Below are 16,867 nucleotides of genomic sequence, written 5' to 3'. Positions count from 1 at the left end.
CTGACAGGGGCCAGACATGATAATGAGGGAGTGTGTGTGTGTGTGTGTGTGTGCGTGTGCGTGTGCGTGTGCGTGTGCGTGTGGGGGGGTTCAAAAGACGGAACGCAGGTGAATAAGACTAAATCAATGGACACATGAAAGCTTGATAGCCACAGCAGACAGCATTTTATCTGTCTTCAGATTCAATGTACATGAAAACAACTGTGGTCACATTTTTTTTTTTAGAAAAAAAAAACAGCAGGGCAAGGCAAAGGTACAAATCAAACCGTTTTTATTTAAAAGGAATCACAACAAATCTGTCTTTGTTCTGTTAGTAAAGCATTCAGCAAACATGTAAAAACTCAACCCAAAAACATCAGAATACTGATCATTTGGTTCTTCATGCTGATATTACAGTAATCCACATAAAAAAGAGCTAATTCCACAGCAGCACCTGACTTGAAGAACTGCACCAAGAATCTCTGCAGGGCGCGTCACGCATGCATTAGTTGCATGTCTTCAGGGTGAACCACTCAACCTGTGTATTGTCAAAGAAATTCATCAGATAATGAATCACCAATAGTTCAGCCTGGGCTTCCCTGCGCTGCACTCTCTCATTCAAATCCAAATTTTGTGACATAAGGATGACCCCTTGTGGACAACAAGTGGAAATTCATCCAAACCCAAATTCTGAGTATATTGTCATTTGCACACAACAAACAAAAATTGAATATGCAAAATTAAAACACATAAATCCAGTGCACAAAAATACAGTGCAAAGTACATTTACAGATATAATGAAAACCAAACATTCCTCAATAATAAATTAATTTGTTTTGGTTTTTTTTATTAAATAGCCTATCTTATGAATATTTAGACTCATTCATTACACAGTGTTTCATATATTTCTAAATATCATAAGACAATGATGGCAGTAAAGCTCAATAATATCTGCAATATGCAGTTACTAATTTAAGCCCTTCATTAAAAAAAATAATATGGAAACCATTTTTCTATTACTTAAATCAAATTAGACCCAATATAGACAAACATATAATGTCTTTGGCTGTTGCAGCTTTTGATTGCAATGCAAAGGGATAATATTTAAACACTTTGGTCTTCAGTTAAAGTAGAATGCCATAACTGTGTTGATGGGGTAAAGTAAAAATATGAAACCAGCAATTTTTGGAGGAATAAAATAATACAACTACAAGCTTAGCATATCCACAGCTACAGTCTTACAAACAAACACAGAAATAAGCCATTATTACACTTCCCAAAGAAAACATCATCCAAGTCCCTGAGAGACACTGACACCCAGAATTGTAAAGGATAGGGTTATATTTTATTTTTACGTCCGTCTTAAAACAATACCCACATGTCCATATGTACATTTAAGCAGAGATCCCTAATGTGATTGTAATGTACAGTAAGAGACGAGGGACACAATTCACAGTCCTCCTCCTGCGTAAAATATGCATTCTTAACTGACTCTGGAGCTTTTGTGGGGCTTCAGCAATCTGAGACAAATCAAGTGGACATCTTGCAAAGTTACAGTATTTTTAGTACAACATCTCTCTGTGTTACTCTGTAACTTTGACTTGCTTCTGTATGACATTGTGATCTACAAATATATTGGACTTGACTGTCCCTCCACCAATGCAATGAAACACTGTGCGACAAACACAAAGAAGGGATTTTGTAAGATAACTTGTGTTGTCTTATTCAGACTACTGAAGCCTCCTATTAGCCAAATATTTAGTCCATATCCTTGATGTTTCACCTCCGGGATTGCTCCTGTGCAGCAGGAAATTCCGCCGGATGCATGTATTTTCCGTTTCCTTCCGCTTTCTTTGTGATGGAATTTTAAATTCGGTGGAATAATGAGAACTATTATTGACTGCTTCTCAGATCTCTGCAGGGTAAATTGACACAGCTAGCTAGACTATCTGTCCAATCTGAGTTTTCTCTCGCTTCTCAACTATTTTTAGCGCCGCCCATGATGATTCTGATTGGTTTAAAGAAATGCCAATAAACCAGAGCATGTTTCCTCCCATCCCTGATTGCTATGTGGAGTAGCCAGACCCTCCTTCAAAGCGCATTGAAGGCAAAGCGAGACTACCGAATTTTAGACTGCAGATTAAAGAGTGTAGATTTTGTCCCCCATTTCTTATATTAGAACATCATTATGGAAGTATCTTTTCACTGCCGTTATGGACAGTAGGAGCAATTTCGGTAAACTAAATCTATTTCAGTGTGCATTATGGGCATGTAAGAATTGTTTTAAGACAGACTTGAAAGAAATGTGAATTCATCCTTTAAAATGTGTCAGTGTATTAAAAAAAAAGGCCAAAGCTCCAGTGACGGGTGAACTGGTTTTATGTGGGGAGACTGTGTCAGTGATTTTGGGCTAAAGGCTAAAACATATATAACTTATATAAAGGAGGGACATAAGGTGTAAAGGTTTACTGTACACAGAGACTAAGGGCTCCTATACACTGCCTGCGTGGTGTGAGCGTGGCGTGAGCGTGGCATGAGCGTGGCGTGAGCGCGGCGTTTCTGTTGCGTGTCAGTTGCGTGGCGGCTGCGTGGCGTTTTCTATGTCTTTGCACACCAGAAACGTGTCTGAGGCGGCGCTGCTGCTGCTAGCCTTGTCTGTACACATTTATGTTTCCCATTGATAAAATGAAATAATAGCGTGTTCTTCAATTTTATTTTGTCAATATTTTTGTTAACTATAAATATATACTGATTTGATTACAGCAAATACAACGTCTGCAGTATTGACGGCAAAATAGGCTACAGAATATTTCGTTCTGTATTGACAGGTGCAATATTTGAAAATCGATAATTATTTAAATTACATTTTATATCTGCAATTATGTCAAAACCTAGAGACTTTCAAACATCAACATGTCATTTATTAAGATGTATTTGTGTCAAAATGACATATAAACATCTTTTCGTATTCTATTTTGCCTGGAAACGCTTCCAACACGCTTGCGTGTCGCGTGAAAAATAGGCGGCGGTCCTATTTCTAGCATGCACGCGTTTTCGGTGCGGCTCATTCCGTGCATGAGATGTGCGTGTCATGCAGGCAGTGTGCAAGCTTTAACCTGTTAACATGGAAGCCAAAATAAAAAAAAAAAAAATGCTCACGGCACGCAGCCAGTGTGCAGGAGCCCTAAGTGGTTTATTCTAGCTGGTGTGATGAGTCATTTTCCATCTGCTTTTCACTGTAACATTTTTTACCAAGACAGTGTCATTTTACAGCTATTTTCCAATTTTCACACCAAACCTCAGTCAAACACTGAAGACCGTTTGGAAAGTCAAATATGTACTTGGACTTGGTTTTCCAGCTTTGGAGAAATGCAGCTGGTCCCGATTGTGCTGCTGTAGCTAACGTCAACAAAGTCACAGAAAAAAATACAATTAAAAAAACACATTTGAAATTGTATTTTTGATTTACGTTAGCTCCACACAGAAACCTTAACCTAACCAAACTAAAAACCAAATGTCTGTATGCATCTGTCTCCTCAAGGGATCAATCAAGTGATGCAGAGAACATTCTCCATCGCCCAGGAGAGACCAGCTCCGTGTGAGGAGACAAAGAGAGGCATTCCTCTCTGGGATGATAGGGACAAATCGACCCCATCTCACTATCTTCTCTCTGTGTGTGTGTGTGTGTGTGTGTGTGTGTGTGTGTGTGTGTGTGTGTGTGTGTAAGAGAGGACTGGTTTTGGTGGAAGATAGATAGCTGATTGAATGGGAGATGGTGTTAGACTGCAGCAGCCAGCTATCTCTGCCACCCATCACTTATCTCTAACTGCCTGAGCGGCTGCCCTCCTTCCTCTTCGTCTTGTGGGTAGCCGGCTTTGGGAAACTCCTTTGTCTCATTGGCTGGACGGGCTTCTGGAGGAGTCCGGCGAGCCGAATCAGGGTTGCTCATTGGAGAGTGCTGCCGGAGGTGGTGTAGAGGAGGGGAGGTGGGCGAGGACATGTGCTCAGGAGAGTTACGCTCCAATTTGATGCTGAGGTTGAGTGAGGGCAGATGTGGAGAGGCTGAGGAGCAAGACTGAGACGCGAAGGCGCACCCTCCGCTGGACATCCTGGAAACAACAAGACAGAAGAAATGTCGGAGTTTAAAGAACCTCAGTTCTCCAATTATGTCTTAGGTGTATCGGGTGCAGCTTGATGACAGTTTGATGTAGTTAAAATCAATGAAAATACCATGTGCAAATGTGGCATTATGGATTAAACAGTCACAACACTTTCTACCATATAAACAACATTAAGTAAAATCCAGTAGAGGAACCAGCTGTAACCCAGGAACACACAAGAATTTGTAATTCCATATTTTATGAAAATAATAGCTCAAAACGTCCAGTGGCAGTTCCCCTTTACAATTAAACACAATCTTTCCACACTTATCATTTTATGTATATCTTTAAAAAAATGATTATGTATTTAGATATTTATTTTCCTTTATTATTATTATTATTATTATTATTATTAATAATAATAATTCCTTTCTCTCATTTTCTTTGTTTTTACTTTATATTCCATTAACTTTTGTTTTATTTCTTTGTAATTTATTTTATCATATTTTAGCGTTAGTTTCAAAATATTTGTTTCATTGTTTTTATTTTCTTATTTTACTGCATTTCCTTATTATTTTGTATCTATTTATTTTTCACTTTATTTCTTTTGATTTAATAGTTTTTTTTCTCCATATATTTTTTTTTTTCTCTCCCTTTCTCTGTCTTACTGTTTATCACATTATTTTTGCGTTCCAGATGCTGACAGCTGTTGTCAACGAGTACTTTATTGTGTTCTAAAGCCACATACAGTATATGGTTGCCTTAGGCTGAAGATTACCATCATATTGAGATACGTATGTAAAACGTGATGTTTGTTAGTGCTGTTTTGCTCCTGATGAAGATCTGATTGATCAAATGGATGCACAGCAAGAGTGAATAAATAAATCCTTGCCAGAGCCAAGAACAGTGTGCAGATACAACTTTCTGCAATGATTCCATACTTTATCTTCACAGAGCTACCATATTACACAATAAATATCCTTACCCTGGGCTTATATGAGGCCCCTGGGGCTCCTGAGGCAGATGTGCTGGCTGCCAGGGGTTCATTGTCCCTCGTTGTAGACTAACAGAGTGATAAAAACCAGGTGGGCTGTACTCTGGAAAGAAACATATAAATTAAAAGATGAAAAAAAGAGGACACATATATGGATTTTATTAAACCAGAATCAGTGAATGGTAGATTATCTTCACAATAAGAGGGTAGTTCGACATTTTAGGAATTAGATGAGAAGATCGATACTACTCTCATGTCTGTACTGTAAGCATGAAGCTACAGCCAGGAGCCAGTTAGCTTAGCTTATAGCTTAGCACAAAGACTGGAACCAGGGGAGAACAGCTAGCCTGGCTCTAAATCTCACTAATTTACACGTTACATCTTATATTGTTTAATCCATACGATAGGGAGTTATGTGCAGAACTATATATTTTAATTTATTTTATTTGGACGGGTGTAGTAACTTCCTGAAATGTTGACATCAATGTGATGTTGTCAGGCAACCAGTCGAGGTCACAGAGCCCAAAAAATAGTGCAGCACAAACCCCCTCTGAAAAACCACAGCTTGTCGTTTTTGTACATGTGCTGTTTACAGTCTTTGTAGCTTGACTTTTAACAGACAGACATGAGAGCGGAATCAATCCTCTCATCTAACTCTCAGCAAGAAAGCAACCACCGTTGAATAGATGAAACATGGCAGACGTACCAGAGGCTCCAGGAGAGGGGAGGCCGTAGCCTCCCAAACTGTGACCCAGCAGCCCTGCCTTGCCCATGGCTACCATGGAGCTGCTGCTGTGCAGGCCCTGGTACAAGACACCCCTCTGAGGAATAGGGAAGGAGAAATCAGTCAAACCGTTGTAGTTAGGGCTGGGTATTGTTCAAACATTTCTGGTACCGATACCAATACCATGACTTCAATACCGGTTCCTAAACGATACTTTTTCCAATACCAATTTTATAAAACAAAAAAGAAATTACAACATAACACATTACGATACAAATCGTTTTATTTATTTTTGAGTTTTTCCTGTGTGTCTCTACGAATTGTAACCAGTGGTGGAATGTAACTAAATACATTTACTCAAATACTGTATTTAGGTACAATTTTGAGGTACTTGTACTTTATTTGAGTTTTTTCTTTTCATGCCACTTTCTACTACTACTCCACCACATTTCAGAGAGAAATATTGTATTTTTACTCCACTACATTCATCTGACAGCTTTAGTTACCTTACAAATTAAGATTTCTGCACATAAAACACATGGTTTATAAAATATGATGTTTTATTATAAATTAAACTACCCAACAATATAACGCCTTACAAGTCCAGCTGAAATCATTAGACCATTAAACACTTAATTGATGGAAAGAACTGTTTTGATCATTTCCAGTTTCTAAAATGTGAGGATTTTTCTGCATTGAGTACTTTTACTTTTCTATGCAGGACTTTTACTTGTAACAGAGTATTTTTTCACAGAGTGGTATTATTACTTTTACTTAAGTAGAGGATCTGAATACTTCTTCCGCCACTGCGTGTAACCTTAGGCAGCCAATCAGCAGCATTATTAGATCTTGGTAGAAGCATGCTGCATGCTGATTGGCTCACTGACGCTGATGAGATTTACTCCTTAGGGATTGAACTTTGGTATTGAATGACGAGGCATTTTTCGATACTGGATACTTTAGAGGCAAATGCGGTCGGTGCCTAAAAAATTCTGATTCGAATTCGGCCCTAGTTGTAGTTGTAGTGATATAGAGTGACATCATTGCATGCATAAAATATGTATATCATATGTGTGAGAAGTGTGACACATTTAAGTGCAGCTCACACAGAATCGTAACTTACAGCAGAGTTGTGGTTAGCACGTGTGGCCCCCATGCCCTGGTTAGCAGCCTCTCCCCGCAGGTTCTCACTGCCCAGGTTCAGAGGAGGAGGGCTTTTCATCTCCAGAGCTCGATTCAGGTTGCCATGGGAGAACACGGAGTAGCCGATACCTACACAGCGGAAGAAAGGAGCAGGAAGTGAAAAGAGATGTGAGCTTGTTTCACTCACAGAGGGATCATTTATTCTCTGTGATACATTCTTCTGCTCGCTCTGTTTCTGCCACAAGTGTGATAAAAATGAACTTCTTCTTTTAGTTTGACCTTTGAGTTGATATCTGATCTTTAAGGACAATGTGCAGGTCTAGTTTACAATTTCAAATTTGTAATATATTATAAGTGTATTGATGACCTGACGGAATCCATTTTGAACTAATCGCAAATATCTGTGTCATTTATTAGAAAATGATTAACTTTACGTCTAAAACACTACGTCCGTCAGTGAACACTGTCTATTAATGACATCATAGTGCACCCAAATAGTTAAAGAGTGTAAAAAAGAGGCTGACATGACTGGCAGGTGTGATACATTCTGCACAGAAACCACAGAACTGCTTACAGCTGCTGTTACACTGGTAGAGGGCCAGTTTCACAAAACACACCAACTGCATGTGTGGATTAGTATGCACACACATGCACGTACACGTACACACACACACTTCCTGTGAGTTCACAGCCAGCTGCACAGAAGGTTGATAGTACACATGCATTTCAGAGCAAGCATTTAGCAAGACTAATAATTTAATCTTGCTAAATCTATTTTAAGGCAGAACGTCCATTGCTCAATATGGTAACAAATGGTCATTTTCTGTCAAACATTGTCAATTTCTAAAAAGACATGTTGTGAACTGCTAATGTCTTTGATGCCGTTATATTTAAAAACGATTTTTAATTCAGTGGAAAGTTTAATGCCAGCAATCATTTTCTCATAGTGAGAGTCACATTTCTCAAATTATGCACATTCCATTTTGTAATGAAAATCTTTTTTTGGCACAGAGTCATGTAGAAGTCAAATTATGGTACTGCAAATGAATATAAAGTACAATAAACACATTGAGGTAATGTGATAGTTTGGTTCACTATTAAAATGAACTGCTCTTTTTCATAATAAGGGCCATTTCTGGCTGCAATTATGGCATATAGTATACAGTAATACACACATATACATTCTAACGATGTGTATAGGTTACTCTCCATAGTATGTTCTGTCCCTTTGTCATCTGCTGGTCTTGAACTGACATGTGAAATGTCCTGCAAATCTTTCACTTTGTGAATAAAATGTATCGGGTAATGTTTCATACAGTGTAGGAGCCACTTCTGCACACCTGAGTGTGGAGACATGAACGCAGTGTGTGCGTGTTGTGCAGCAGGGCTGGCAGAACCAGGTCTGGAGCTCAGAGATTTAAAGCCTGGAGGTCTGTGGGACACCATGTTGGATCCGGAGGAGTTGGGGAAGCCGTTCTCACAGCCTGCAGACACCAGGAACTGGGCCTCCGGTGAGAGGAGCGACGGAGCCTGAAGAGTAACAATCCATGTATAATAACAGCATAAGAATTAAAGTTTAGAAACAGTCAGAAAGGGTCAATATCATATTATGTCTCTGGACATTTCAGTCATTGTAAGCTGTTTCAATTCATTAAAATGATGAGAATTAGGAGAATCCACATTAAAACACAGCCCGACATGTGTGTGTGTGTGTGTGTGTGTGTGTGTGTGTGTGTGTGTGTGTGTGGTGAATGTGCAATAGCAGAAGTGTGTGTGGACTGACATAGAAGCGTTGGCGAGCCACAGAGAGATCCATGCCCTCGCTGAGAGGATATTTGTCTGCAGCCACCTGCATGCTCTCCTCACTGTCCAGCTCAGATCCGTCGAGATTGAGGCCTTTCCTACGCAGAGTCTGATACAGAACAGAAGGCGCACGGTGAAAATGACCCACAATGATAGCATGAAGATTTGGAAAAGCAACATGTGAAGGGTTTTCATCCAAAATACAACCCTCTGCATTCTTTTTGTTAAAGTTTGCAACCCTGAATTTCATGTTAATACTTCCTGAAACAGTTGACTATTTTGTTCCTATTAAATCATGCTTCACTGTCATTTCCTTCCACAGCAGCTTGGAGCGTACCTCCAGTATGTCTGTGTTGGTGCGACTCTCGTGTGGCTCGCTGTACTCTGTGTACTTGAGCAACACTTTGTCCATGTCTGTGCTGGCGTACTGGAACAGACGGTTGGTGCTGTTGAAGATGATGAGGGCGATCTCACAGTCACACAGCACGCTCAGCTCGTACGCCTTCTTCATCAGACCAAACTTACGCTTGGTGAAAGTCACCTAAAAAACACACAGAGGTTTGTGTCATCTTGCCTTTAACTACAGCTAGTTACTGATGAGTGAGAAGAATATATACATCATAGTATTTATATCAATCTAAAAGTCAAATATGTGAAAATGTTCCAGTGTGAACTCAAATATTTCCGCAGGAATGAATAATTGGAATAAATATAGCCAAAGTGTGCTGTAGCAGGGAAAAAAAACATAATCTTTTTGGGCCAGTTTGGATTAGTTGCCATATAATCAGCATAAAATACAAACTTTTTGTGTTATCAGATTCATGATTATTGCTGTTTAAAAATAATACTGCTAAAGGTAGGATTGGGAAAAAAAAGTGTATTACTTCCTTTAATGGAAAAGCAAAAGACACAAATCCAAACTGATAGCTTGCAAATACTTACGGTGTTGACAGTCAGGTATGTTTTTATATATATATATACACAGTGCTGCTCATAAGTATTCATACCCATGGTCAAGTTGACTAAAAAGAGGAATAAAAAAATCATCTTTTGGAAATTGATCTTAATGCCTTAATTAAAAAAATGAGGAAAAATCCGACCTTTTAAGGACACCAATTTTTTTTGTGAATTAATAATGTATTGTAAATAAATAAATGTTGAATAAAAGCTGGTTTGATTTGCATTGATATGGATCTTATCTCAGTTAGCTACTAGGCTAACTGAAATAAAACCATGCCAATCTCTAGGTATGGTGAAGGGTATGTGATGATGTGGGGCTATTTTAATTCCAAAGGCCAAGGGAACTTTATCAGGATGCATAGTATCCTGGATCCATGAAATAACTGGCCTTTAAAAATAAAAATCTGCCTTCCTCTATGGGAATTTAACATAGGGGTATGTATAATTATGGCCCCTGTATTTTAAGGAAGAACATTTATTTATTTACAATACATTATTAATTCACAAAACAAATTGGTGTCCTTAAAAGGTCAGATTTGTCTTCATTTTTTTAATTAAGGCATTAAGATCAATTTCCAAAAGATGATTTTTTTATTCCTTTTTTTAGTCAACTTTAGCATGGGTATGAATACTTATGAGCAGCACTATATATATATATATATATATATATATATATATATATATATATATATATATATATATATATATATATATATATGAGACAAACTTGTGATTATAGGCTTTATATATATATATATAAAGCCTAAAATCACAAGTTTGTCTCAGAAGACTTTACAATCTGTACAGCATACAACACTGTCTATCCTCCTGACACACTCAATTCAGAAAAGGAAAAAGTCCCCAAAAAAAACCGTATCACCAAAAAAAACATTCAATTCTGAAGATCAGATATAAGAAACAAATCGTATTTGCCAGTTTAATACGTTTTTCTTCTTGTCTCCACCGATTCCTTGTGTGTGTTTGATGTGTGTGTTATTTTTTTCATACACACTGATTAACATATTAATCAGTGTGCATATACGAGCATATTCATGCTCGTAGGTTACGAGCATGATGTGAACATCTCGGTCACATTGCAGTATCGCACTGACATTACCTCAGTCTGTGGTGAAAATGTCTGTAACTTCTGGCTGTAAGTTGAAGTCAACATCACACTGTCAGATTCATCTTCCATCAAACTGATAAAAAAAAAAAAAAACTTCCTCTACTGTACTGTCAAATAAATCTTCTTTTTAGGCTTCAAACCATATGTCCTCCTGCCATGTCGCTCTGTGAGAGTGCTTGGTCCATTTTGTTCAGTGTGAAAGAGCATAAGTGCCGTTACTAACCTTTTGGCACTGAACAAAATCTAATTTTTACGGTTAGATCTTTCAGATTTTCTTAAATTTACAGCAAACTTTTCAGCTTTAACTCTCAATTTTCTCTACCTCTCTTATTTACACCTATTTGGCCCTCAATATGCAAGTGAGAAAATGAAGCATGCATACTGCAATTATTGTAAAATGTAACTATGATCCGACTACTGTCTCTTATCATTCAGTATTAAGAAATAATTAGCCCCTGATGCTACTGGATGTCCTTGCTGCCCAATGCATAAAACGCATTGTTATGTACAAATCAGTACAACTATCACATCATGTGTGTTGTGTGCGTACAATTACTGAACTCTCAACCTCGTCTATATAGAATGACAATTTTAGGCCATGTTTTGCTGCATCTCCTGCACCCTCTTTGCACTAAACATGAGGTACTAATGTGTATGTATTTACAGCATGTCCGAACAGGCCTTAAAATGAACCTGTGCAAAAATTATTGAGGCAAACCTACTGTATTAAAAAAAGGTTAGGGTAAATAAATGAAATATTGCCCACCTGTCTGTTCCTCTGGTCCAGAATACGAGAAATTTGTATTTTCTTTCTTCCCATTTTTTCTGCCGTCTGACACTCTGACACCTGTAAAATAATATATAACAATGTTACAGTGCAACACAATATGTTTGAGTTATTGGCATTCATCCTGCTGCAGTGAGCATCAACAAATAAATGTGATATTAAACATTTTTCTTCTATATTTAAAAAGAAACAAAAAAAGTTATGTTAAAAATATTTCTTTTGTGTAACATTTGTACGCAGTGGCCACTGAACTAATGGTATATTATTGTGTATGTGCGTCTACATTTTACAATAACAACAGCACAAATATTCAATAATATTTCTCTTCACGCTGGTGTATAATTCTGGTGGGAAAATGTTTGGTTTAAGTGACTCAAGTCCCTTTCCCTTTGACAAGGGCAGGGTTTTTATTTTTAAAACCATGAGGCGATGCGGTCTAAAGTTAGAGCAGGCCTTGCCAGGCCAGCAGTCCACACAGTCTGACACCCCCACAGTCTGGGTTACCCCCGGGCCAGCAGCTCAGTGCTCGACTGCACCGCACGGCCCCAAGAGACAGGGTTAAAAATACAGTCGATAGCTCCTTTTAAAGGTTCAGCGGGCAATAGCTAAAACCAAACAGTAAAAGGAAAACGGTGTGTTTTTGAAAGATGGCTGAAGCTAAAAGCCACCCACTCCTCTCTCATGCACAGCCAGGTCAGAAAAAAAGCAAGCAGAAGGCAAAGACATGGATGGATTGTGGTTGGCTTGGTCCATTTTTGTGATACACACAAGCTGTTTGTTTTTTTCCTTGGTCCAGAAAAGCCCCGCTCCTGTCCATGGCCTCGGGAACATATTTTGAGTTGGGGGTGCTGACAAATTTCCGAGAGTGACATTTTCAGCCAAAGTCAACCACCACACACCACATCCATCACAACGCTCCACAAGCGGAAAAACAAAAACAAGAATGAAATCCAAAATCCAAGACAGGGCAAAACTAGGCCCGGGTAACGCAGGATATAGGCAGAAAGCTACGACAATGGTACAGAATAGGCCTACTACAAGCTCAAACACTGAGCCACAAAATACAAGGGTATAAAACACATCACTGAATTAAATTAAATCAAATCAAAAGTTAGCTGCCTCGTCGTCTGTTGCTAGCAGGGTTGCTGTGGGAGTAACAGATGTAGAGGTGCTGCTGCTACCTCTTTCAGTTACAGTTGCTGGGTTTTCTGACTCAGGTCTATTAGGCTTTTTAGCCTGTGGTTGATTTATGAAGAAATCCAAAATGCGCTTTCGTGCCATGTTATAGGCAAGCTAACTTCTGTGCTGTTGACCCTCCGGGAAAGTTTCCACAACTATCTTCACTCATGAACGAGTGTCAGAGGCGCGCAGTACGCCTCGCTCTTGGCAAAATTGGTAGATTAATTCTTATCAAATTATGTGTTTATCTCTTACCAACCAAATTTTAAAATCAAATGACATGTCATTGTAATGAAAGGGAGTAGGTTAATATCAATAATCAATTCATTAAAATAAATGTACATGTCATTTTTAATTATGGTTGTAGTTTGTCTATCATTTGCTAAGGGGGTGCTGTAGCACCCTCCGCACTCCTAGTTCCCGCGGCCATGCTTCTGTCCCTTATAGAGCGGGACACTAGAGAAATGTGAAATAACACAATTGTTTTTACTGACATTATTTGCATTATGGGTGACAGCCATGAAGTGACTTCGATGCAAACTCATAAAACACTAAATCTAACGCATACGTAAATTTGCCGTATGTTATTTCCATTTTATACACCTCTATAAGCGTACAACTAGTGGTGGTTTGACTCCTCTGACCTGACCATACAGTGCTTCTCCAAAGCCCGGAGCAGTTTTCGCTGGTTTTTCCCCATTATACTGGACATGTATTTGACTTTTCTATATTTAGTCCCCTGTCCCTCCTGAGCGGATATGGCGCCTGTGTTCCCACGACCCCTAAAGTTCCCTCAACGTAAGCTTGGCACAAAGGCATCTGGGGCATTTCTGGAGGAATCCACCTCTTTTTTTGCCCTTATTATTACCTTATAAAGTCCTGTGATATCCACTGCACTGAATATGCTGCAGATATACCTCAACCTCACCTCAACAGTGACAGCTACAGATGAACCCGTCATTGTCACCATCTCAGCGGTAAAACAGGACACACTGCAGACGAATAGCCTACACTTACAAGTACAGGGACCGCAAAACCAGTACTGGTCTGTTTGAATAACACCTCCAGCCACACCACAAAAATTTTTACTCACACTACGTCAAGCTACGCTGTCTCTCAGAAGTGAGACCATTTATCCTCTGTCAAGGCGTGCTAATGGCGAGAAGAGAGGGAAGTGGGACGTGTTCTAAACAGGGCAGAAAGATCTTTATCTCAGGGGTTTTACAGAAAGTTCCTCTCCTCTCAGATATAACCAAACGAGGACTATCACAGCCGCTCTGTTAAAACACACAACTAGCTGGGTATATATAGCTACACCTCCAGCCGAACTGGTGGCGTTAGCTATAGAACTCTATGTGGTTTAGTTTGTCGAAGGCCTAAAGGCCCAGACAGGCAAGAAAGGCCCAGCTGTGCCTCACACATCAGCTAATTCTGGATGTTTTCCCGCACGACAACTGCAGTTTGAGGTCTGTGAATGCACCAGAACACATCTACTGCCTGTGACCATTCATCTCTAAGCTCAACTCCTGAACCGCCAAATGTGGAAATGAAATGAAATAGCAGATCTTTTTTAACCTCTCAGCTAGTATCAAAAGCATATGAATGACATGAATGTAAAAACACAATTGTTGTGTGTCCTGTAATAGTGCAGTGATTACACACATGCACACTTGCCCCTGGGTCTCGGGCTTCTATAGGGAAAGTGGACACCTTCGTCAGATGCCTTCCCAGAGGCAAGACAGTGGAAAAAACTGAGCACAGACACACAGCAGCACTCAGCATGCTCTCTGGCATACCCTGGGCGCTTCTGGCTAAACACTGGGGGCATCACTGGGACAACAATGCACATGCAAACTAAAAGCTTGTGCATCAACAGACAAGATCATTTCAATAAGTTCAATCATTTCAAACCAGACTCTATAAAATAGATTCAAATTAATGTATTTTGCACTAGTGGTTTTTTCTTGCTGCAGTGAACTGCATGCATGAATGAGAAGGGAAATAAGTAGGGCATTTGTGAGTATTGGGGGTTCTGCTACGATGGTTTTCTTTCCATGAGTCATTTAGAGCATGATGGCTTGATAATGTGTCAAAAACATACTAAACACGTGCAAGCATATTAGCCAAAAGAAGCTATACTATAACAGCCAAGTCAAAGGCCAAAGTTTGTGTTGAAAAGAAAAAGTAAATTGCAATAATCCATTTAGTTAGCGCACTAAAGCATGCTTCTGCACTACTGTCTTGCTGCTGCCGCTGTGAAATATTATTTTTCACACATGTATTGATTGTACAATGAAAATAATCAAAAGAGAAGCTGCATGACTGCTGCACCCCACTGATCTAGTGAACTCTAAATGCAGAGCACCTAACCGAGCTCTGGTGAGCAGCCTTGGTTTTGCTGTTTAAGTCTTAAGTTTAAGTTTAACTCATTTCAGTCACTCCCGTGTTAGTCACATCAAAGTCCCGAGTTAAGATGGTCAAATGGGAAACCAGGTCCAAAACTGGAACCAAATTTTGTATGAACCAAGACAGAAATCCAAAAGTTCACAAAGGTGATTGCCAAAGATCAAATCAAAACAGAAACCAACATTACTTTAAGAAGAGAAAGCCCCCAACTCTTCTTTTGTGTTCAAAGCTGAAGAATATAATTTTAATATGAAAGCATCAATATATCAGAATAAATGCATGTATGTGTGTGTGTGTGTGTGTGTGTGTGTGTGTGTGTGCTCGTGTGTGTGTGCGTGCGTGTGTGTGTGTGTGTGTGTGTGTGTGTGTGTGTGTGTGTGTGTGTGTGTGTGTGTGTGTGTGTGTGTGTGTGTGTGTGTGTGTCATCTTCAGGGTCGGACAGTCCATGGACTCACCAGGCCTTTGCAGATTGATGGTGAGGAAATATTTGTCTAATTTTATCAGGAGATAATTGAATTGCCTTAATATAGCCAGAATAGTAATAGTACACGCAGGCATGAGAGGAACATTTCCATGAATTATCAAATGTTTCATGACTTTATAAAGTTGATACACTGTGACTGAAGTATGAGTAACTGAAGATGAGAGACACCTTAATGACAACTGACAAAAGGACATTTCTGGCAGACGGCTACAATTTGTTTCAAAAAAAGTGACATCTTGAAGAATAATCTTATACTCCCCAAAATATGAGAGCTAACAACGCACATTTTGAACGAGACCCAGTGAAATGATTGAAAAAAGGCAACAGGTTGAAGGGATGAGAAAGATGGAGGAGTCATGGGATGTGTCTAGGCTATATCCAAAGGATTTATTCTGCACGGCACGCTGTTCGACGCTAAAAATAAAAACTGTAAAAATAAATTGCTTAAAGAAATGTTAGCGGATAATTAGGCCTGATAAATTGCTGACGTCATTCAAAATAGACCGTTTAAGAATAGCCCGTCTGTCCCCGAGTTGCCAAGCATCCCTGTCTAATATAGCCTCATCTATACGCTGCGTTCAATGACACAGCAACAGGTACTTCACTAACGGCTATAGCCTATGCCATAAATATGTCCACACAGGAAGCAACAGAGATACTAAAAAAAACTAAATGCGCTAAAAGCAAAAGCAAAATAAAACATCTCATCTCACCTCACCTGCTCTCGGTCTCCTTCTCTCGGAGTTTCACCCGCTGGGTCCTAACAAAACCAACAGGAAAAGTCGCAAATACAAAGAAAACAAAGATGTCTTAATGAAGTCTTGTGTCCTGGTCTCGGGCTGATGTGAGTTATTCACCTGGTCAGTAGTAGCGGATGGTTCAGGAGCGCTGCTTTCCAACAGCTGGCTGCTGCTGCCCGCCTCTCTCTGTCATCATGCCCCGCCTCCTCAACCGCGCCATTGGACACACTCCTCCCCCAAACGCACCAGTCACTCAAGGCTGGCACCGAGTTCGCAGCAGAAATTACACTACACTTCACTGTGTTTTTATCAATGTGTAGGGCTCATAGGTAGGGCTACTAAAATGATCCGTGTTATAGAGCAGACACCAACCATTTGGTAAGATTGTATTTTTTTTTTTTTTTAAGTAGTTTGGTTTTTGAGGAGAATTTCATTACTCAAG

The 16,867-nt window shown here is 39.4% G+C and overlaps 1 protein-coding gene across 1 annotated transcript; it reads right to left on the bottom strand.

Annotated features, from left to right (window-relative positions):
- Window positions 1-3,242: 3,242 nt before the first annotated feature.
- mef2b (myocyte enhancer factor 2b) lies at window positions 3,243-16,588 on the bottom strand. Its single transcript, XM_031318350.2, has 9 exons — window positions 16,404-16,588; window positions 11,596-11,676; window positions 9,081-9,284; window positions 8,724-8,852; window positions 8,281-8,470; window positions 6,921-7,069; window positions 5,780-5,894; window positions 5,065-5,176; window positions 3,243-4,088 (listed from the first exon to the last, which is right to left on the bottom strand). Exons 2-9 carry the CDS (start codon window positions 11,647-11,649, stop codon window positions 3,776-3,778), a joined length of 1,266 nt encoding a protein of 421 aa, XP_031174210.1. The 5' UTR covers window positions 11,650-11,676; window positions 16,404-16,588; the 3' UTR covers window positions 3,243-3,775.
- Between the last annotated feature and the right edge of the window lie 279 nt (window positions 16,589-16,867).

Source organism: Sander lucioperca, chromosome 11, assembly GCF_008315115.2.
Source record: "Sander lucioperca isolate FBNREF2018 chromosome 11, SLUC_FBN_1.2, whole genome shotgun sequence".
Lineage (NCBI taxonomy): Eukaryota > Metazoa > Chordata > Actinopteri > Perciformes > Percidae > Sander > Sander lucioperca.
This window is presented reverse-complemented; position numbering and strand designations above follow the sequence as displayed.